The sequence below is a fragment of the Pestalotiopsis fici genome, assembly GCF_000516985.1.
Source record: "Pestalotiopsis fici W106-1 unplaced genomic scaffold PFICI_Scf_2, whole genome shotgun sequence".
NCBI classification, from domain to species: domain Eukaryota; kingdom Fungi; phylum Ascomycota; class Sordariomycetes; order Amphisphaeriales; family Sporocadaceae; genus Pestalotiopsis; species Pestalotiopsis fici.
In genome coordinates, this window is record NW_006917092.1 from 1,410,896 (window position 1) to 1,431,586 (window position 20,691).

General features: G+C 51.9%; 10 protein-coding genes across 10 annotated transcripts; 6 read left to right on the forward strand and 4 right to left on the reverse strand.

Annotated features, from left to right (window-relative positions):
* Nucleotides 1–51: 51 nt before the first annotated feature.
* On the reverse strand, nucleotides 52–873 carry PFICI_02617 (uncharacterized protein; the record flags this gene model as incomplete). Its single annotated transcript, XM_007831198.1, has 1 exon — nucleotides 52–873. One exon carries the CDS (start codon nucleotides 871–873, stop codon nucleotides 52–54), a length of 822 nt encoding a protein of 273 aa, XP_007829389.1.
* A 951-nt stretch (nucleotides 874–1,824) lies between these two features.
* PFICI_02618 (uncharacterized protein) lies at nucleotides 1,825–3,339 on the forward strand (the record flags this gene model as incomplete). The annotated part of the gene is made up of 1 exon (XM_007831199.1): nucleotides 1,825–3,339. One exon carries the CDS (start codon nucleotides 1,825–1,827, stop codon nucleotides 3,337–3,339), a length of 1,515 nt encoding a protein of 504 aa, XP_007829390.1.
* Nucleotides 3,340–3,673: 334 nt separating this feature from the next.
* Nucleotides 3,674–5,143, forward strand: PFICI_02619 (uncharacterized protein; the record flags this gene model as incomplete). Its single annotated transcript, XM_007831200.1, has 1 exon — nucleotides 3,674–5,143. The coding sequence occupies one exon, from the start codon at nucleotides 3,674–3,676 to the stop codon at nucleotides 5,141–5,143; it is 1,470 nt and encodes a 489-aa protein (XP_007829391.1).
* Nucleotides 5,144–6,102: 959 nt separating this feature from the next.
* PFICI_02620 (uncharacterized protein) lies at nucleotides 6,103–7,341 on the forward strand (the record flags this gene model as incomplete). Its single annotated transcript, XM_007831201.1, has 4 exons — nucleotides 6,103–6,267; nucleotides 6,336–6,638; nucleotides 6,704–7,231; nucleotides 7,297–7,341. 4 exons carry the CDS (start codon nucleotides 6,103–6,105, stop codon nucleotides 7,339–7,341), a joined length of 1,041 nt encoding a protein of 346 aa, XP_007829392.1.
* Nucleotides 7,342–7,600: 259 nt separating this feature from the next.
* PFICI_02621 (uncharacterized protein) lies at nucleotides 7,601–8,457 on the reverse strand (the record flags this gene model as incomplete). Its single annotated transcript, XM_007831202.1, has 2 exons — nucleotides 7,601–7,811; nucleotides 7,883–8,457. 2 exons carry the CDS (start codon nucleotides 8,455–8,457, stop codon nucleotides 7,601–7,603), a joined length of 786 nt encoding a protein of 261 aa, XP_007829393.1.
* Nucleotides 8,458–9,859: 1,402 nt separating this feature from the next.
* PFICI_02622 (dioxygenase) lies at nucleotides 9,860–11,121 on the forward strand (the record flags this gene model as incomplete). The annotated part of the gene is made up of 2 exons (XM_007831203.1): nucleotides 9,860–9,956; nucleotides 10,091–11,121. The coding sequence occupies 2 exons, from the start codon at nucleotides 9,860–9,862 to the stop codon at nucleotides 11,119–11,121; spliced, it is 1,128 nt and encodes a 375-aa protein (XP_007829394.1).
* A 205-nt stretch (nucleotides 11,122–11,326) lies between these two features.
* On the reverse strand, nucleotides 11,327–12,210 carry PFICI_02623 (uncharacterized protein; the record flags this gene model as incomplete). Its single annotated transcript, XM_007831204.1, has 3 exons — nucleotides 11,327–11,542; nucleotides 11,605–12,056; nucleotides 12,111–12,210. 3 exons carry the CDS (start codon nucleotides 12,208–12,210, stop codon nucleotides 11,327–11,329), a joined length of 768 nt encoding a protein of 255 aa, XP_007829395.1.
* A 479-nt stretch (nucleotides 12,211–12,689) lies between these two features.
* On the reverse strand, nucleotides 12,690–14,338 carry PFICI_02624 (uncharacterized protein; the record flags this gene model as incomplete). Its single annotated transcript, XM_007831205.1, has 5 exons — nucleotides 12,690–12,763; nucleotides 12,828–13,356; nucleotides 13,415–13,653; nucleotides 13,717–13,777; nucleotides 13,865–14,338. The coding sequence occupies 5 exons, from the start codon at nucleotides 14,336–14,338 to the stop codon at nucleotides 12,690–12,692; spliced, it is 1,377 nt and encodes a 458-aa protein (XP_007829396.1).
* Nucleotides 14,339–15,237: 899 nt separating this feature from the next.
* Nucleotides 15,238–17,475, forward strand: PFICI_02625 (uncharacterized protein; the record flags this gene model as incomplete). The annotated part of the gene is made up of 5 exons (XM_007831206.1): nucleotides 15,238–15,305; nucleotides 15,371–15,499; nucleotides 15,577–16,219; nucleotides 16,270–16,788; nucleotides 16,843–17,475. 5 exons carry the CDS (start codon nucleotides 15,238–15,240, stop codon nucleotides 17,473–17,475), a joined length of 1,992 nt encoding a protein of 663 aa, XP_007829397.1.
* Nucleotides 17,476–18,942: 1,467 nt separating this feature from the next.
* Nucleotides 18,943–20,483, forward strand: PFICI_02626 (uncharacterized protein; the record flags this gene model as incomplete). The annotated part of the gene is made up of 3 exons (XM_007831207.1): nucleotides 18,943–19,124; nucleotides 19,192–19,625; nucleotides 19,690–20,483. The coding sequence occupies 3 exons, from the start codon at nucleotides 18,943–18,945 to the stop codon at nucleotides 20,481–20,483; spliced, it is 1,410 nt and encodes a 469-aa protein (XP_007829398.1).
* Nucleotides 20,484–20,691: the final 208 nt, after the last annotated feature.

A 20,691-nucleotide genomic window follows, 5' to 3' on the forward strand; every position in this document is an offset into this window, starting at 1 on the left:
GTCGCCTGCAAGATCTTGGATCTATCTCTGCAACTGTCACAAAGACTGCTCTCAGTCGAGATCCATGTCCACAATATCTCCCTTCTGAACGGCTCCCTCTCTCACCATCTTGGCACCCTTTTCTCTCACCACATCGTCCAGAAAGTTTCGAACCCATCTGCAACCATCGGCCGCAACAGCCATCATGCCCTCCAGTCTTCCGATCTGGACTCTGCTCTCGCACACCAGTACAGCCACCTTGTCGCTCGCGCCGAGCGTGGCCATGGTCAGAAATGGCAGCTCCTGCTCCTCCTGCTGATTTAGATCGAGAAGCGGGTCGGCGCCCTCGTCGTTGGCGGCGTGAGAGCTCGTAGACCCGGCCGTGCAGGCAGCTAGGTAGTCGGTCATGGGGATACCCGAGTCAATGAGGGCGAGGGTGGCGGCGTTGAGGAGGGCGGCCAGCAGACTGCCGTCCTGGGACAGCACGTGCAGCGAGACGGCAATGGTGGAGCGCGGGTACAGGTGCAGGTGGAGGGTGCCGGCGAGGGCCTTGGCAATGGTGGCCTGGAGTTCCTGGGTGCGCTTGTCGGTGCGGCTGCGCTTCTTGCGGTCGACGGTGCTGAAGCCGCCCACGACGACGCTGACGGCCACCTCGGCGCTGTTGGGTCCCGGCCCCGACGCGGTCGACGCCGAGGACGACTGGGCTGCCCGCCGTGCCGACTCTGACGGCCCCGTCACGATGCACATGACTTTGGTGTTGCCCATCTCTAGGTACGACGAGCCGTCCGCGGCGGCCTGAGTTCTTATCGAGGCGTGCTGCCGGCGCAGGTCGTTCCAGCGCCGGCCGTCGACGCGCAGGAGCGCTAAATTGTAGGTCGATGTGTCGAGAGGCATGCTGGTGAGTCCGAGGGTCTCTCCCACTTCTGAATAATTTCTTAGGGAGAATGCGATCGTTTGGGCTCCAACGAGGAAGAATGGGAAAAGTCAAGAAATTATTCTTTACTATAGCTTGATGGAGCTCGACGAACTCGATGCTTGGGAAATTTCATGGCGGGGCAAATTAGCGTCAAAGTGGGATGAATACTGGATAGGTGAATAACCTGGGGTTCGTCCGGACAGTCGCATTTATAATATAATGAGTATTACTTTGACCGAGACAGAATTAAAGACGTTTACTATATAATATGTCAATTAGTAGTTACAATTATCCAGATTTATGGTTCAGCTAGTTTGGGTTCTTTACTAGGTGGGAATAAGAAGTAAAAAGGGCAGAGTTATCCAAGAAGGCTAGGAAGTACGACAAAGGAAAGCTATATTCATGCGATTCTAATTATACCAGGTCACTGTTTTAATCCTCCATGAAAGTTGAGAAGTTTGCACTAATAATAGTTCTCTGGTACCAAATGTAGAGCATACTATGTACTAACAACAATGATTCGGCTTTCTAGACGTTGCCCGGGATCTTGTTATCCTGGTGTAGCTGCTCCACGGTGTGCGAAGTTGCCCCTCTCAAGTTTGGACGCTAGGTTACTAGGTCCACGTCTAGGCATGTGGTCAAGATCCCGACATTCCGCGTCTAATCCAACCCCAGCTTCACTTGTTCCAACCAGGTCCAATCTCAAGGCCCACGGTATAATCCCGTCCATGGAGCACAACACAGGGTCCAACGATGAAAGTCGACCCTCCAAACGGACAAGGCGACTTGGGCCAACCTCCAGAGGAACGACATCGTACACTCGGAAGCGTGCTGTGACTGCCTGTCAGGTCTGCCGCAGCCGAAGAACCAAATGCGATAATAAAAAACCAAAATGCTCCTTTTGTGAGCGGACTGGAGCAGAATGTGTCATGGCACCAGATGTCATGTCAACCTTTGATCCAGCAAGCTTGAGAATCTTGGAACGACTTGACGAATTGCAAAGTCAGTTGATGCAATCTATAGAGACGAACACTCGGCCAACGCTTCAACCCTCTGTTGATGTTATATCTCGGGCTCCGCAGCACCAGCATCATTTGTTCCCTGGAAACTTGGACGCGATTTTGGATTGGGACGTGGTCAAACAATACTGGGATGTTTTAAAAGATCAAAGCACAGCTTCTCATACTACGTCCCAGACGATGATGTTAGCCACATCAACGCTCAACGTAGATTTAGACCCCAGCACGTGTGACGGCCTTCTTGACAATTTCTTTTCTTTCGTCCATATCAAGAACCCAATCCTTTCCGAGAACCAAACTCGACGGTTGGTAAAAAGAGTATTCTCCGAAGGTATTGGCTGGGACGAAGAATCGTGTTTGGCACTCATCATCTGCGCCAATGGAGCAATCGCTCGCTCCTTCTTTGCCGAGTCCATGTCAGCTGCTAGGATGAGACAGTCACAGGCGCCGGCGCTCTACCAGGCCGCGCAGAAACGTCTGGGAATCGTCATGGCGAGCCACGGATTGATCGCCGCGCAGTGCCTGTTTCTGTTTGGAGTATACAAGATGTGCTTATTGCAGCCACATGACGCTTGGAGAATGTTCCTCCAGGCTCTCGCCGCATGCCAGCAGTTCAAGTTCTTGGCCGGTGAAACAGACGCTGCAACTCCGCGCGCCTCCGCTCATGCTGAAGAGTGCATATACTGGTCCTGCTGGAAGTCGGAAAGGGAGCTTCGATGGGTTCTGAGTCTACCGGATTTTGGGGAGTTGGCGAATGACCATCCTAAATCATTCCCCAGCTTGCCAGAAACTCTGAATGAAGGAGAGCAGTTGACTGGCTGGTACTTTTACCTGTCGGAAATATCTCTTTGGCGTTTGTCTACTAGGGCGAGAAGAGATATGGAAATATTTCATTCCAAATCCAATAATCCTTCTCTCGAGAGCCTTGTTGATTTAAGCCATGAACTTGAAGAGAAGGGCGCCGAGTGGTCACAGTCCCTTGCGCCAGATGTCAATCTCGACTTGTTCGATAACAAGAACGAGAGCGAGGTGCTGAGATTTATTCTCCGTGGGCACGTCACAAGCTATTATGAAGCAATATGGTGGCCTTTTGTATATGCCGTGGTCAATCAAGGCAACGCATCTCCATTGGTAGTTTCATGTGCGGCGAAAGGACTCGCCGTCCATTTAGAGTGCTTGAACATTAACCGGACGGGGTTCCGCTACAGACATCATGGGACTTGGCTGCTTCTGCAATCCTGCCTACGGAGCGCCCTCGTTCTCCTGGCTGCCTCGAGAAGCGAGACGGCGGCTGTGTTACTGCCGGCTGGATGGGAAACACTTGTACGGGACACTATTGACATGCTTCGATATTGGCGATCCGAGAATGTGGGCGCAAGCGATAGTATCATAGTCTTACTAGAAAGTCTTTACCATGGTACATGAAATTCTATCAAAGCTAAAAGCTTATGAAATAAATGATTTCCTACACGGCGGGAATTGGCCGGCAAAGTCGCCCATCGGCTTCTCATTGGCTTTGATTATAGTGTACCTCGTGATGATTGTGCAGGGGTCCGTCATGCACGTCGCGGAGTATCGGGCTCATTCCGTTGGCCTGGACAAGTGGACTCGGACCAATATACCCAACCTAAGATATAAAGCAGAAGCTGTACCCGGACAGAATATCAGTTTCATCTGGCATTATCACAGTTGAGTCACGGACGCATCGAGTTGTTCAAAATTTTGTATTTCATCTCATTTCTCCTAAATCGACACCAACATGGCGGCAGATACTAAGCCCAATATCTCGCCTCCTGTCGGAAAACCATGCTCCTTACTCCGGGTACAGGGGACGGATATTGTAGACAGTGAAGGTGCCAAGGTTATACTCAAGGGCGCAGGACTGGGTGGGCATATGAACATGGAAAATTTCATCACCGGCTATCCAGGACATGAACATGAACACCGAAAAGCAATGCTGAAAGCCATGGGGCCGGAAAAGTACAAGTTCTTTTTTGACCGATTTCTCGACTATTTTTTCACGGAAGCAGACGCCGAGTTCTTTGCCTCTTTGGGCCTGAACTGTATCCGGGTACCATTCAACTATAGACATTTCGAGGATGACATGAACCCTCGAGTCTACAAGGAGGAAGGGTTTGCCTTTCTCGACAGGATCGTCCAGCGCTGCGCAAAGCACAATCTCTACGTGATCCTGGACTTGCACGCGGCACCAGGCGGGCAGAACCAGGACTGGCATTCCGATTCTGGCATCAACAAGGCCCTCTTTTGGGAGTTCAAGGACTTTCAGGACCGCGCCATTGATCTATGGGTTGAGTTGGCCAAACGATATCGTGGCAACCCTTTTATTGCAGGGTACAATCCGCTCAATGAGCCAGCCGACCCCGAGCACACCAGACTGGTGGACTGGTACGCGCGTGTCGAAAAGGCGATCCGAGCAGTTGATGCGGACCACATCTTGTTCCTCGAGGGCAACACCTATGCCATGGATTTCACCAAGTTTCCTTCCGAGGCCCTGCCCAACTGCGTCTATGCGTGCCACGACTACGCCATGATGGGATTCCCCGTCCCAGAGCAATTCGAAGGCACACCAGAGCAGAAGGAGAAGCTGCGGAGTCAGTTTGAGCGCAAGGCCGCGTACATGAAGCAGCAAAATGTGCCCATCTGGAACGGCGAATGGGGTCCCGTGTACGAAGATCCCCTCAAGATTGGCGTGGAAGCGGCTGCCACCATTAACGCGAAGCGCTTTGCCCTGCTCAAGGAACAGCTCAACATCTACCGCGACTCGAGCGCGAGCTGGAGCATCTGGCTCTACAAGGACATTGGCTACCAGGGAATGGTGTACCTGGACCCCGAGTCTCCGTACATGAAGCTCATTGAGCCGTTCCTTCAGAAAAAGGCACAATGCGCCCTGGACTTTTGGGGATGGCAGGACAATGGCGTCAAGCACATTTACGACCCCTTCATCGCGGCGCTCGAGGACATGGTGCCGGAAAAGTACAGGAAGCGGCACTACCCGAACATCTGGCCATTTGCGCAGCACATTACCCGGGCGGTGCGCAATTGCGTGTTGAGCGAGTTCCTGAGCGACGAGTTTGCCGAGCTCTTTGCGGACAAGACGGAGGCGGAACTCGAGGCACTCGCGGGGAGCTTCAAGTTGGAGAACTGCGTCATGCGAGACGGACTGAATCAGAACCTCAGAGAAGACGCAATCTTATCCACGGCAGCATGATCGGTCAATCAGCGGTCGGTGGTTGATGGAAAAGGAAGGAAGAAATTGCAAGAAGAGTATCGAGAAGCACGTGGCAAGGCTGTTTGTTGGTGGGTGGCTCAAGTCGGTATCTGGACTATGGCAACTGACTTGGTGTTTTGCATACCCCATCCCCACCGAGGGGCCATTGATGGGTCAATTTGGGGCGCCTCACTCCAGTGAATGGTAGCGCCGGGATTGCCTTGACCATGCTGAACATTTCCATTAGTTTACCATATACTAATGTTTTATGCTCATTCAAATCTACGATAAAGTCAGCAAAGTGCATGTGGTATATGGTCGAATGCTTCGTACTTAATAGATTTGGCTGACGTTTCCTTGAAAATGTCTTCCGCAAACACCCATTTTCCTTTTTCAAAATCGACTTGCAAGTTCACGAAAGTATGTCATTTCTAAAGGGTCCAGTAATACATGGTACAATAGATATAAGGTAGCGTTCAAACCTCCAAGGAGCCTCTCATTCGCTCCACATCCCCTCAATAAGGCTCGCAGCAAGTGCGGCACTCCCCTGTCGCCGAGCTCCGCACATGGCATGACACTGGCGAACACTGGAAAAGTTTGAGAAAAGTAAATGACGTGTGAGACCCATTCAACGTCAAGTGCCAACAGGGTTCCCCAGTGGGCCAGTGTGTGAACAACGGCCTTGACGGAAGTTTTCCATCATGTCCTTCTTACAAATCGCAGGGGAAACTTGTGGCCATCGTGGGGTATGCAACAGATGGAAGAAAAACTTAGAAAATCCGGCTATTTGAGGGAGTATATATTCGGCTATAAACGCTACCAAGACCCTGCTACATTTACGATAGCTCTCTCCATATACTGGTGCTTGTACGATATTATACCCAAAAATATACGTGAAAAGAAATTTTTGCTATTTCTTTTCCCTTCTCAAAGACTAAATCAACAAAGACTCATACAAAATGGCTGCTCCCGCAACAATGAAGCAATGGGCTATCCAGGGCACCAAGGATGACTTCAACGGTCTCAAGTACGAGGACGCCCCCGTCCCCAAGGTTGGAGAGAACGAGGTTCTCGTCAAGTTGCAAGGTGCATCTCTCAACTACCGAGACCTGATCATTCCCAAGGTAAGTCCAAAGATGACACAACGAGCCCGTGTAATCAATATCTGTTGTCTAACCGGCCATTCATTCAGGGCTTCTACCCTTTCCCGACCAACCTCCCCGTTGTCGGCGGATCTGACGGTGCTGGTGAGATTGTCGAGGTTGGCTCCAAGGTTCAGCAGTGGAAGAAGGGCGACAAGGTCGTTACCCTCTTCAACCAGGGCCACCAGTTTAATCCCATCACTCTGGCCGCATCCCAGACTGGTCTCGGTGGTGTCCTGGACGGAACTCTGCGCCAGTTTGGTGTCTTTAACGAGAACGGCCTCGTGCGTGCTCCCAAGAACTTGGACCACGTTGAGGCTAGCACATTGACCTGCGCTGGTCTTACGAGCTGGGTAAGAAGCCCATGTCTTTTGTGTGCACGGATCTATATGATGACTGACCTCGTACGCAACTATAGAATGCTCTCTACGGCTTGAAGCCCCTGAAGCCCGGTGAGACGGTGCTGGTGCAGGGAACTGGTGGTGTAAGCCTCTTTGCTCTGCAGTTCGCCAAGGCTGCCGGCGCCACCGTCATTGCCACCACGTCGTCAAAGGAGAAGGGCGAGGTGCTCAAGCAGCTCGGCGCCGACCACGTCATCAACTACAAGGAGGACACCAACTGGGGCAAGACGGCCCGCGGCTTCACCACCAACGGCCAGGGCGTCGACCACATCATCGAGGTCGGCGGTGCTGGCACGCTCGAGCAGAGTCTGGCGGCCATCCGCTTCGAGGGTATCATCAGCATCATTGGTTTCCTCGGCGGTGTCAAGTCCAAGTCCTCCATCCTGGAGGTCTTGAACAACATTTGCACCACCCGCGGTGTCTATGTCGGCTCCAAGGCCCAGATGCAAGAGATGGTTGCTGCCATTGAGGCCAACAACATCCACCCCGTCGTCGACAAGAAAATCTTCACCCTCGAGCAGACCCGCGAGGCCTACGAGTACATGGTAAGCATTGATTTGATTGTCCTGCTTACAAACGAACATGTCTTGCTAACCCATGTCTCTTACAGTGGAAGCAATCTCACTTTGGCAAGGTCGGCATCAAGATTGAGTAAATTTTAGCGTTTCAAGATACCATGATAATAGCAAGCAAATAATTGATTGAACCTTAAAACTGGAATGGAATCTATAATGTGACGTACAGCTCTTTTGGTCGCGGGAATGGTTTGCTCCAAGACACAAATTCCTACACTACGCAACGCTAACATGATCCAAAAGGTGAGCCGCCGGCTCAGCACACCATTACTTTTGTTCAACATCGTGAACAACTGCACACGTGCAAAACCTAAAGATATCAAGATGGGCGGAACCCGATCAACATCTCCAACCTCCATCGATGCTAATATCATTGCCGCTAATGTATGTGGATTCATCGCTGAGGAGGAACGCGATCAACTTCGCAACCTCTTCGGGTTGGCCAACCCGTCTCAGTGCTACCTGATTTAACTCGGGGTGACTCTCGTTGCCTTCTTTGCCGCCGTTAATGTCCCGAGCACTCTTCAGCATGGGTGTCGCGATGGTTCCCCTGAGAATTTGGCTGTCAGCATTTACTGGCCGCGGCGAGTCGCGCCGCATTTAAAAGATCAAAAAACTTACGGGCAAATGGCATTGACGCGTATTCCCCTGACACCAACCTCCTTGGCCGCCGACCTGGTCATTCCGAGCACGGCGTGCTTGGACGCGGCGTACGAAGCATTGTTTGCGCGGCCCGTGGTCCCGGCAATGGACGAGGCGTTGACGACGGCGCCATTGTCGGCCAGGACGGCGAGCTGCGCGCGCAGGCAGTGCATGACGCCCGTCGAGTTGACGCCCATGACAAAGTCCCACTCGGCAAAGTCCTGGTCCTTGAGCCCCTGGAGGCCAATGGACTGCGGAATGACGCCGGCCAGGTTCGCGGCGCCGTCCAGCCGGCCGAAGCGCTCGACCGTCGCCCCGATCCAGCTGTCCACCTGCTCGTACTTGCGCACGTCGAGCGCGGATGTGATGACTTCGGCGCCCGGGTGCTTTTGCTCAATCTCTGCCTTGGCTTTCTGAAGCGCTTCCTCTTGCACGTCGGCTAGAGAAAGCTTGGCTCCCCTGCCGGCGAGGACGTGGGCTGTTGCCAGACCTATACCCGACGCCGCGCCGGTGAGGGCAATGACTTTGGTAGCAAATTGAGCGTTTTCCGACATGTTGAATAGAGAAGAGTATATTTTGAAATAGATGTTTTCTTTGCAAAGCTATATCTCATCTCATCTCCGAAGTGGGTGACTTGTTGTGCGTAGACATGGCCCATTTGTATATATCGCGGTCATCCTTGGGTAGCGGTTATCGAAATCCGGGGCTAGTAGGTTGTGTAAGTCAAGGAACTCTGCATCCATGAGAGGGGTCTTTGTGTTCCGAACCATTTCCCGACGTCGCCTCATGGTCAAATTCAATTTCCTTATGAGCGATTGTACAGATGAATTTTGGTCATGTCCAACAAAGTTATTGCTTGGATTGAGCTTGATGAGGTTGCAACAGCCCTGGAGGTGATATTCATCACAGAACGTGCCCAGAGCCAACTGTATGATCAATGCCCGCAATCGGGAAACAATTGGTGACACCTTTCAGGGTATTCTAAAAGTCTTCTCAATTGATATTGATTATCTTTGAACACTTTTTTGTGTGCATATAGATGGGAGGAATGTCTTTAAGAACGAGTAACGCATACTTGGGAACAGATAGTATTTGGGCAAAGGCCTGCCCTGCCGCCTTGCAGTTGGTCTCAGCCAACTTCTCCATGGGGCATTCCAGCATGACCCAACTAGCCAAACATAATCTAGGCCATAAGTTTACGTCGCATTTGTGCTCGCTAAATGGGTTGGCAGAGGTTGGGCTCGATGATTGGTTGGTTTAAAGAGTATAAATTTGTTCGTCTTTTCAATCTCTCAGTGTGTATCGCTCTTGTAGATCTTGCCTGGCGAAATTAAAAGTCCGTGTATGTCTGTCAAGCTCTAGGCTGCTGCAACTTCGGAAGCACAGCTGACATCTGTGTAAGCCTTAGGGGATGGCCGACAGAGCTGAGCCTCTCATACCTACTGGACTCGGCGAGTTCCAATGCGACCACTGAGCAGACCTAGCCGGATATCAGCCAGAACCTTGAGCAATCATGTGTGCATAGGTAACACAGTTGCTTTGCTCAAGCAGATACCAGATACATATGCGACGTAATTACGTGGATGGCCGCAAAGATAAGCTTTCTACATGGTATTGGTCAGGAGAATGAGATGCTGATGGCAAAATCGATTTGACAAAGGTGGATTTTCTCCTTGTTCGGCCAATTCCGGGGTCGAAGCGCCACTACCCGTACGCTCGTGCCCGAAACCCCAGACGAATGCGATACTTTGATGCTAAGCGGAATCTTATCTTTACCATCAACGCTGCTGAACAGAACAAGTTCTGGCTCACTATATATAGCTCAAGCAGGACACTTCTTGACAACACCTCGAATCTGCCTCCTCGACTCTCTCAGACAACTGCCAAAAAAGGACAAAAAGTTCATCAGCACCACAACTTCCCCTCTTGCACACAGCTTCGGATCATTTTGCAAACATGTCTAGCATCACCGTTGAGCCTCTGGCTGTGCCCGAAACATCCGGCGTCAAATTTGGCGCCACCGTATCAAACGTGGACATTGAGAACCTAACTGGTAAGATTTGATCATGAACTTGATAATATTGTGATGACTTTGTAAACATGGGAGATCACCCGTCAAATCGGTAACCTCCTCGGTAAGCTATCCTCTCGTCCCGCTGGACCCCGCAGAGGCTGACAACTGACTAGATGCCGACTTTGACGTTATTCGCGATGCCCTGTTCAGAAACCAGGTCTTGATCTTCAAGAACCAGGGTCATGTGTCGCCCAAGGCCCAGTACGAGTTGACCAACCGCTTCGATCCTGCTGCGACCTCGTACGGCCACGGCAAGACGATCGATGCCAAGCGTAGCGTTCTGCACCCCGACTTGAAGACCATTCCCCACCAGCCACAAGTCCAGGTGATTGGCAACGGTCCCGTGGCAGAATACGAGGGGTTGAAGGATTTCAGACTCAGACACCCGCACCACAGAACCTTTCACGCGACCCAGATCCCAGCCGAGGAAGACCTCGACTTTACCCGCTTCTACCGGTGGCACATTGATGCGGCGCTCTACGGCCTTGCTCCGCCAATCGTTACCACCCTGCTTGCCGTAAAGGTACCAGGTGGCCGCCGCCAGACCTGCCGCTACGACGATGGCACGGGAGACGTGCTCGACGTTCCTCTGGGCACCACTGCATTCGTGTCGGGCTACACCATGTATGATATTCTCTCTGATGCCGACAAGGAGTTTGTGCGGACGAGCAAGATTGAATATGCCCCTCACCCCTACATCTGGATGTCGAGCGCCAAGGCTCGCTCGACTGGACTGGGCATGATCTCGGAAGGCAAAGAGGTGCCCATGGACGACTTGCCGCCCATTGAGGAGGACAAGATCCAGATCCTGCCGCTCTGCTGGCGCAACCCCGTCACTGGAAAGCTGGCCGTCCAGGTCCACCCGTCTGCGATCCGCAAGCTGCACCTCGCTGACGGCACCGTCATTGACGACCTGGAAAAGGTCCGCGAAATCATCTATCGCATTCAGCGCCCCGGCATTGCACCCGAGAGAGTGTATCCCCACGACTGGGAGGAGGGTGACTTTGTGCTCTTCCACAACCGTGGAGTCCTGCACTCTGTTGTTGGCGCCTTTGCCGAGGACGAGGTCAGACTGTTCCGTCAGTGCAATGTTGCCGCTAGCTATTTGCCTGAAGGCCCTCGTGATGTCAGCGTTGCTGCCTAGGTAGCCATTCTGTCTTGTTTCTTCTTTGATTTTCACTAGATTGGGCGGTATTGTTTAGCGTATCTTTATGATTTCTATCTTTGTTAGAGAGTAGACGCAAAGTCGAACCTGAAATCCATTCTTTCTTTCCCGTTATCAATAAGTACTGTCATTATATGTGAACAATTATTGGTCTCCATTCCCGTCCTCCCTCGTCTACCATGAGCTATTCTGGCTTGGCGTATGGCTCAGCCTTGGGCATGAAGTTCTGATCGCAAGGGGAGAACTTCCACCATGCCGAGTGCCAGTAGTACAATCCTCTCATGACGAGAGTCTTGACTCCTGGTGGAGCGGGTGGAAAATCTGCCCAAATACCATTCTCCCACGTCTTGTCGTGGCTGAGGAAGACGTAGACAACGCCTCCTGCAAGACCAATCTTCTTCTGTGCTGGACGTTAGCGGAACATGCTTCTGAGAGCCTCTCGGAGGAGTTCATTTCACTGACCAAATTCGCCTGACCATCTGCGGCAAGTGCAGTAGCCAGGCCCTTCATCTTGTCAGGTCCGAAGCGCCTAAGCTCCAAGAGAGTCTGGATTTCCTGAGAAAGATGTTCCGAGAGCCCTGGGCCAAACTTGTCGATGATCTCGACTATGTGTTTGCCGTTGTACGCCTCTGCTCCGTCGGCTATCCTTGTCAGGTATCCCTGCAACTCTTCAAGTCCACCGTGGAACTCGTGGTGCTCCTCCACGTTCTTTTCCATGATGCCAGCCTCTCCCGTCATCTTCTCGACCTCTGCAAAGAACGACTCCTCTTCTCCCTCGTGGTGAACCTTGAGAACATTGACAAAGTTCTTGGCGTAGCCGACAAAGTCCTGCTGTTCCAAGGTTTTGATAAAGGGTGCTTGGCGATAGATCGAGTTCAGTCCCCTGATGAGAATATTATGTGCCAGAGTCATCTCTAAGAGACATGTTGATTAGAATTGCACTTTCAATAGCCTTTTCATGTGCTGACCTGTGGCAGTCGCAACAAAGACATCCTGCTGCTCCCCTTCTGCAAGTGCAGCGAATGGCGTAGGCACCAGAGGAAACGGGCTTTCGAACCAATAAGCCATTGTTGTGTAGAACAATGCTACTCGTGATTTCTATCAATATACGACACGGGAATCATATTTTCATCTTTGCCTTTACTTCTTGGGACATTCATGTCTTTTAACATAACTTATCTTACACCTCGAGTAGCTGGCACAAGATGCTGAATGACTAATGGCCTAGACATACGCGGCCGCTAGCGGTTCTGACGCTGTAGCAGCCCCAGCTGAGCTGATCTATAGCGGCCCTCAAGGGGCACAGCACTGAATAGTAGGTACTTTGAGACCAATCATCTGAGCCGGTTTACAGAGCAATCGTGGCACCAAAAGATGACCCTGGCGTGTTCATCAACTAATAAATGCGGCACGATTCAAAGATGAACGACAAAAACGACTCTTGTGTGTCTAGTGCTTATAATTCATGATGAGGCCGAGAATGATTGGCGGCACACTTCAGCCCAGGTCTAATCTCTATGGGGGTATCTCTTGCAGTGAAACGAAATCTAAACCCACGTCTTTGGGCCAAGCCTGGCAACAAACAGCACCAGTACGCCGCCCAGAATGTCTAATGCAACGACTAGAGTGACACCAAGGATCAGCAATGTCCATGCGCATCTCTTCTTTCGGCAGATTGAACTTACATAAAGTAAACGCCCACCCGACACCAATGGCATCAATGAGCGGCACGACAGCGGCCGTACACGCCGCACCGAAAATGTACTGAACAATGTACTTTGTGCAGATGACCTCGGCCTTTTCGGCGGGTGACACCTCGGCCGTGTACGTGTTGAGGGCGTTGAAGGTGCCCATGAGCCCGACGCCGACCCAAAAGCCCGCGACAATGGGCAGCGCGAGGCCGCCAAACTCCTTTTGCAGGCTCCAGCCGTACAGCAGCATGGAAATGGGGAGCACGATGAACAGGCCGCTCAGCCCGCTGTTGAGGCGGTCCTTGGGCAGGCGCACGCCCTCGCGCTTGGCAATGTAGCGCTTGACCGTACGGTCCGAGAAGCGCCCGCCCACCACGCTGCCGACAAAGAAGCCCACGCCCGGAGCAATGTAGACCAGGCCGCTAACCAGAGGTGTGCTGAGGTTGAAGCGCGGGTTGATGACGTGTCGTACAGAGGTGAGGATACCATATTGGGTGACGGCAAGCAGTCCGCAGGTAAGATCCTGTTGCCAAAAGTTAGGATGATGGGCATACTAGAGATTCTTGTTCTTTAAAGCTTACAGCTAGTAGGATGTTGGGTCGAAGCAAAAGCTTGAACACCCTCCAGGGGTTGAATCTTTCCAACACCCTACACGCATTCCATGGTTCCTTTTTCTCGTCCTCGATCGCATCGGTTTCCTTTCTAATTGTCGGGATCACGAGCACAGAGAGTACGAATCCGAGACCGCTCATGGCAGTCTGCAACCAGTAGATTGCTCTCCAATTACTAAAGGTCACAATGATGCCGCCGATGCATGGTCCTGGAACAACTAATTAGTCGAGGCCTGAGAAGGAAGAGCGTTTTGCAAGCATTAGATCCTCACCTATCGCGGGACCTGCGACACTACCAACCATGAAAAATCCAGTGGCTCTGCCTCGAACGATCTATTTCCAACGGCATGATTAGTCGTTTGATGGAAGAAGCGAGGAAGCACAAAGGATGGCGTCAGACTACTATTGGGAAATACGTACTGGCTCGAAAATATCCGCAATAACCGTTTGGCCAGCGACCATAAAGTATGTGCCCGTGAACCCGCTCACCATCCTCATCGCTGTGAAAACAGCCATGTTGGGGGCAACGGCGGTACCGATGGATGGCACAAAGAGGAAGAAGATGGCGATATTGTACGCCAACCTCCGGCCGATTATGTCACTCAGCGGGGACCATATCAGCGACGACAGACCCATGGCAATGAGGACACCAGAGTTGGTAACGTTTAAGATTTCCGAGGTCGTATATAGATCAGCCGCGATCTCGGGCGTGGCAACGAGCAAGGAAGTACTCGAGAACGTGACGCACAGCGTCATCCAGCTCACGACAAAGAGAATCAAGTATTTGCGCCAAGAAGGCAGGTCCTTGCCTGTCCGGCTTGGCGGCCGGGACAGCGAGGATGATCTTGACGGGACATCGTCCTGTGATTCCGTATCGGCGCCGGCGGCTGTCATGGTGATAAAGTTACGGACTAATATCGAAGCACCAGCACTAGATAGGAGAGGGTGTCAAAGCCTTCTTAGAGCCGGAAGTTCATATATAAGATAAAACTAATAGGCACGATCCGATTGACGGAGGCGCGTCGACTAGGTACGGCACGCCATTCCCCCCTCCCCCTTGGGTGTCTTATACTATCCGCCGCCCGGATGCCTAGGAGGGTGTCCGAGTCCTGGTGTGGGTCGTCCGAAAGATTGTTCACGGTGGCCATTCCGCTTGAAGAAGGTTTTGGCAGCAATGGGCATCATCTTTGCAGCCTGAGTGGAGCCGTCTCTGCTATCTTTTTCGGCGTCTTTGCCAGAGCGCCGAAAGCATTGATCAGAATCCACATTCCGTGTCATTCAATATTCACCTCTAAAAAAATTAAAATTCATGCTATACAGTAATAGCAAGTATTCAGACATGGTTTATACGAGACTGACATTGTTTCGCCTTCTTCTTTCTCTTTCCCTTCGGACAAGTTCTGACGATAACTCTGTTTCCCACCATCAGCTAGCAAAGAGATTGGGACATGAGACCCTGGACAGCTCTCCAAGATTGGTACACATATCGACCAACCCAGGACTTTTCATATCACATAAATCTTGGCAGCAGTATTACACGGGAATAAGGAGGACATGGAGGACATGGAGGAGATGGTCCTTGTTGCACCAGCCAGCGGTGAGCAAGAAGCTTCGACTATCCTCGCCTATAGCTTCTCGGCGCAAGGTGCATAGACACCGAGCTAGAGTTCGGAGCGGTTCCGATGCCGGCGCGACGGGAATAAAACTGATATAGGCTTATGACGATGGCATTCCCCTATGCGCCAGAACCTCGTCTCGGCCAATTATTCACAACGCCGAGCAAATAACAAACAATGTTGCAGAAAGCTGCTTTGCGTTCTGCAAATCTACAGCAGGGTGAGTTGAAGAGTAAGCCGACAGCGTAAGCAAATATTCTCCAACAAGTCGATTTCAATTTTGAAAACAGTAGTGACCTTTTCTTCCCAGATGTGCGAAATGCCATGCACGCAAGGTCAAGTGCTCAGGTGGTCAGCCATGTTCGAATTGCATGCAGTCCGGGTGTGAGAATGAGTGCACATATCCCAAGCGAGATCGCCAACTTCGAGTCAGCCAAAAGTACGTATTCAATGGATGTCATGGCCGCGACAATTCTTTCTGTTCATTCCAAGCGATAACTATTAACATGACAGCAGCTATCTCGAAGAACTGCTCGCCGAGAACGAAAGACTCCGCCGCCTCGACCGGAACGCCCAGCCGTCGAAAAGCGGATCAACTTCCCCAAGCGCCGCCCGCGCCACCCCGGCGAACGCGGACGACAATGATGGGCCGACCAGGAACCCTCTTTTTGGAGACCGCCCGTGGTTCCATGATACGCCCGGAGCGCCGATTTTGATCGGTGAAGCTGCGGATGCTGCTTTTGCCACTCGCTTCAGCCAAGCCTTGTCGGACAATTCGTTCCCGCACATCCAGAGAATCTCTTTTCCTACCGATAATGCCTTGCTTGGCCTGGGCGTCTCTGCGTGTCCGCCGCCCTCCCGTGGTAAAGCACGGTTCCTGATGAAGGCCGCCCTCCGCATCGTCTCTCGGCATTATCATGTAGTACTGAAGAGTGTCGTCCTAGGGCACCTTGAAAAGTTTCTCCACCATCCTTCGAGTTTGGATCTGCTCTTGAGTTCAAAGATTTGGGCTCTGCTGGCATTGGGTGAAGTATACACGGCTCGGTCGGGCACTCTGGACAACTTTCCCGGGCTGCAGTACTTTGCGCAGGCTAGTAGAGCCCTCCAGGTCGTCCAGGAGCGGCCAAGCCTCGATTCGATAGAGGTTTTACTTCTGCTGGTAAGTCATACCCCACAAGACACGCTCATGCTCATGCTGACCTCCCCAAGTCTCTCTATAATCTAGTTTGCAATCGGCGCCATTCAGCATACTGCCTCGCAGGCTCAGCCGTTCGCCAGGGCGTCATAATGGGTATATACCTAAACGTCCCCGAATCACAGCTAGCCGATCGAGTTATGCGGGAACACAGAAACCGAGTATGGTGGACAGCATACGAGTTTGACAGGCTTCTTGCCGTACGACTCAGCCAGCCGTTCTCCATCCAAGATGACGAAATCCAGGTCGACCTTCCAGCTGACTTTGACCTACCCAACACGGCTCAAGGTGATTTTGCACCTGCAGGCGACCTCGTGAATAGAATCAAACTGATGAAGTTGACCTCGCAAATCACTAAACTCTTGTACGGCAGGAAGGCCGAGAACGAGTCTTTTTTGCATCGTGTTCAGCAAGCCTTGAAAGACCTCCAGGACTGGTTCCAAAGCGTGAAAGGTACTTTGAACGACGACGAGCAGCACTTATCGAGGGCAGCAGCCGGGCCTAAACGCTCATTACTTTTGTCCTTTAACCAGGTAAGTTCACTCCGACAATGAAGTGAATGTCGACCACGCACTGAATTCAAACAGTGTATGATTGTGGCCACTCGACCAATCGCCCTTTACATGCTTCGCGCGCAGCAAAACCGATGGTCATCAGACGTGGCGCAGCCAAGCCCAGAAATACCCGACAACGTCCAGGCTCTGACAGAAGCATGCACGCAGTGTGCGCGGCATTCGTACTCTTTGCTCGCCGAGTCGTGGGTGGACGGGTCATTCCTCACCATGGACTACTTTGACACATTATACCTCTTCTCGGCAGCAACCATCTTGGCCGTATCGAGCATGCTCAATACACCAGGATCATCCAAGGACCGCGATGACTTTGAGTTTTCTCTACAACTGCTACTGAAGCTCAAGAGCAACGGCAATTGTGCGGCCGTGGAGTTTTCCCAGCACCTCGAGTCAATGAAGACCTGGATGGCGAGACAGATGCCCGCACAAAGCGACGTTGGCAGCGGCCTAGATATCGCTGTCACGGGTCTCGGTGATGCTGGCATGGGCTTCTCGTCTGGGAGCACGCCGTATAACATGACGGCCGGCATGGCGCTGGCGGAACCGTCAATGCAAGCTTTCCTTGCGCAGAGCGATCCTAATTTTCAGCAAATCGACCTGTCGATCCTGCAGCACGAACCAGAAGGTTTCTACTGGCCCGAGGGGTAAAGTCGATGCACTGATGAGAACGGCTCGTGATCTAAACGCGGTCATGGCACCATCATCTCGTTTCTACCAGCCGAGACGTGATGCAACTACCATAGCTGCGGGACGATCATTCGAAATCCTGGACAATGAACAGCTCTTTTGCTCGCGCTTTCAAGTCTGATGCATTGCGGTTCATTGCATAAGCCGGCTCAACGGCTTGTGGCGATACTCTAAGGCTAGCAAGGCTTGGCGTTTTTTTTATTATTATCATCGGATTTAAGGCAAGCCACATTAAACTGCTTTAATCAGCTACATTGGGTAGGCAGAGGCATTACCGTATTTGTTCGACAAGAACAAATCTGACGAATTATGGAAAAATCAAATTTCGCCATGATGAAAATGGAATTATGAAACTGCCCGACTTGGACCGGGTTCCTGCGCTGATGCATAAGCAAAAAGAATAGGCGAAGGGTTTTTTTTTCTCCCTTTTGTTAAGAAAAAAAAATTTCCTTTTTGGGTGGCGGCTATGCGAGTCATTGGTGCGGGATCCCCAATTTTTGCAACGCGGCCAAGACCCAAAAAACCTCCGCATCCGGTTCCCAAATCTGGACAAAGTTCAAGGGCGAAAAACTGTCATAGAAGCACCGGTGCCGTTTTACTCAGCAGAGAGTCAGAGGACTGCGGAATTGGGAGACTGGGAGAAGCCAGAAAAGTCCCTAATAAGGTGGTTCCTGGATCATGTTGATTTAGACTCCGTCTACTTATACCAACCCGTAGCCCGTGCCACCATAGGGTGGAGCCTTTATAACGTAAATGTTACTCAACTATCAGAAAATTTGACCGCGAACCCTCTGGAGAGCCCCAATTCTTGAAGGGAAAAGATGCTGCCATGTTTTGCTGCAACCCCGTCATCGGAACAGAACCTCTCTCCAAAGGACACTTGAGCAGTTCAGAAAACGAGGGTCTGGCTTCCAGAAGGCAACGGATTACTATTGCACCAACCACGGTTGGCCCCCCGCGAGCGGGCGAGACTCGTATACTAGAGGGACAAGATGGGGGACTCCATAGTAAATATAGTGCACATACGGGAGAGCCGGACGGAGAGTCCACCCGCTTACAACTTTGCAAAAAACCAGCGTCCCCGGCGGCGTGGCCAGGGATTCTCTGGAGATCTAGATATACTAGATGGACAGACGGGCGGAGCCGAGTCGATTACGGACCTCGGCCGCTCTTTCCATAGCTCCCTGGCTTAGACAGTGCACCTGAGGATTCCGATTGCGGCGCCTGGCAAACTGCTGAGTCTTTCCATCATAGCGTTGAGGCGATTCCCTCAAAACTCTGGCCTCATCGTCTCCAACTACTCTGCCAGCCTCAGCATTTTCTCCCTTTTATCCTCTAATACCTGACCGACGACTTCAAACTCTCCCAGCAGAGTCTTTTAACTTTTACCAGGGCGATTCAACACACGCCTAAATTTGCTTGCTCCAAATGGCAACAAATAATCGTCACGGCGGCATCGACGAGTCGGATTCAATATCAGCCACGTCGGCCCCCGCAGAGAAGAAGACCGAGATGCCAAAGGACATGGAGGCCGCTGTGCCAAGCGAGCCGGCACCCAGCTACTCTCAGGAAGATGGCGTAGAGATCAACTACAAGACTCTCGAGTGGTGGTATGTTTTGACTTTGCCGTGAAAGACGGTATGACGTAGATTGGTAGATACTGACCAAGCTACACAGGCAAGCATCTGTCGTCATGATTGCAGAGACGGTGTCTCTGGGTATTCTCTCGCTCCCTGCCGTGGTGGCCAACCTGGGACTGGCTCCCGGTATTGTCCTCATTATCATCATGGGTGTTTTGTCGACTCTATCGGGTCTTGTCATGGGCGAATTCCGGAAACAGTACCCGTGGGTGCAGAGTTTCGGCGACGCTGGCGAGGTCATGGGCCGATCCATTGGCATGGGCAAGGTCTTCCAGGAGATCTTTGGTTGGGCGCAAACCATTTTCCAGGTTTTCGTCATGGGTAGTCACATTTTAACCTGGACCATTTGTCTCAACACCCTCACCGACAGCTCCACCTGCACCATTGTCTGGGCCGTGGTTGGACTCGCCATCTTCTTTTTGCTCAATCAGCCCCGGACGCTGGCGTTTGCCGGGTACTATTCTTTTGCGTGTAAGTGGCGACCACTATTATGACGACTGTTCCCAATCGGCGTAGCTAACAAAACATCAATCAGCTTTCCTATCCATTTTCACCGCTGTCATGATGACAGTCATTGATGTCGCCATTGAGCGACCCATTGGAAGCGGCAGCATCGAAGTCGCCCAAACTATTGGTTTCACCTCGGCATTCCTGTCCGTCAGCAACATTGCCGTTGCCTTTTGCGGACACTCGTGCTTCTTTGGCGTCATGGCCGAGTTCAAGCAGCCAAACGACTGGCCCAAGGCCCTGTGGCTGCTGCAAATTTGCGACACGCTGCTCTACCTCGTGGCGTCCATTGTCATCTACATTTACGTCGGCCCCAATGTGCCCTCACCCGCTCTCTCGGCCGCTGGCTCGGTCACCATCCGCAAGGCCATCTGGGGCATTGCCATCCCGACCATTGTTATTGCCGGAGTCATTTACGGTCACGTTTGCGCAAAGTACATTTTTGTGCGCGTCTTCGCCGGCACCAAGCACCTGCACAAGCGCACCACCCTGGGTCTGGTTGGTTGGACTGGTATCACGGCCGGTGTCTGGATCATTGCCTGGGTCATTGCCGAGTCGATTCCCGTCTTTAGCAACCTCCTTGGTCTCCTGTGCGCCCTCTTTGCCAGTTGGTTCTCGTACGGTATCCCCGGTGGCCTGTGGCTGTGGATGCACTATGGAGACTACTTTTCGAGTGGCAAGAGGACCGCCATGTTTGTGGCCAACGTCTTCCTTGTTATTGTTGGTTTCGTCCTGTGCGCGCTGGGTCTCTGGAGTGCAGGAGAGGCCATTGCCGCTGACTCGGGCACGAGCCCGTGGACTTGCGCGAGCAATGCCGCCTAAGGAGCGAGTCATGCCGCAATAATGATGTTTCATGGCCTGGCAGAAAAATCGGTACAAAGTGCCTTAAAATAATAATTTTACGTTTCATGGTTCAAAATTTCTTGATATGATCTCGCCCTGTGATTTCGAAGGTGCCAATGTGTTAGTATTGAACGGAAAGGAATTCGCTTCCAATCTGATACTTGACTACCTGTCAATGTTCATGATC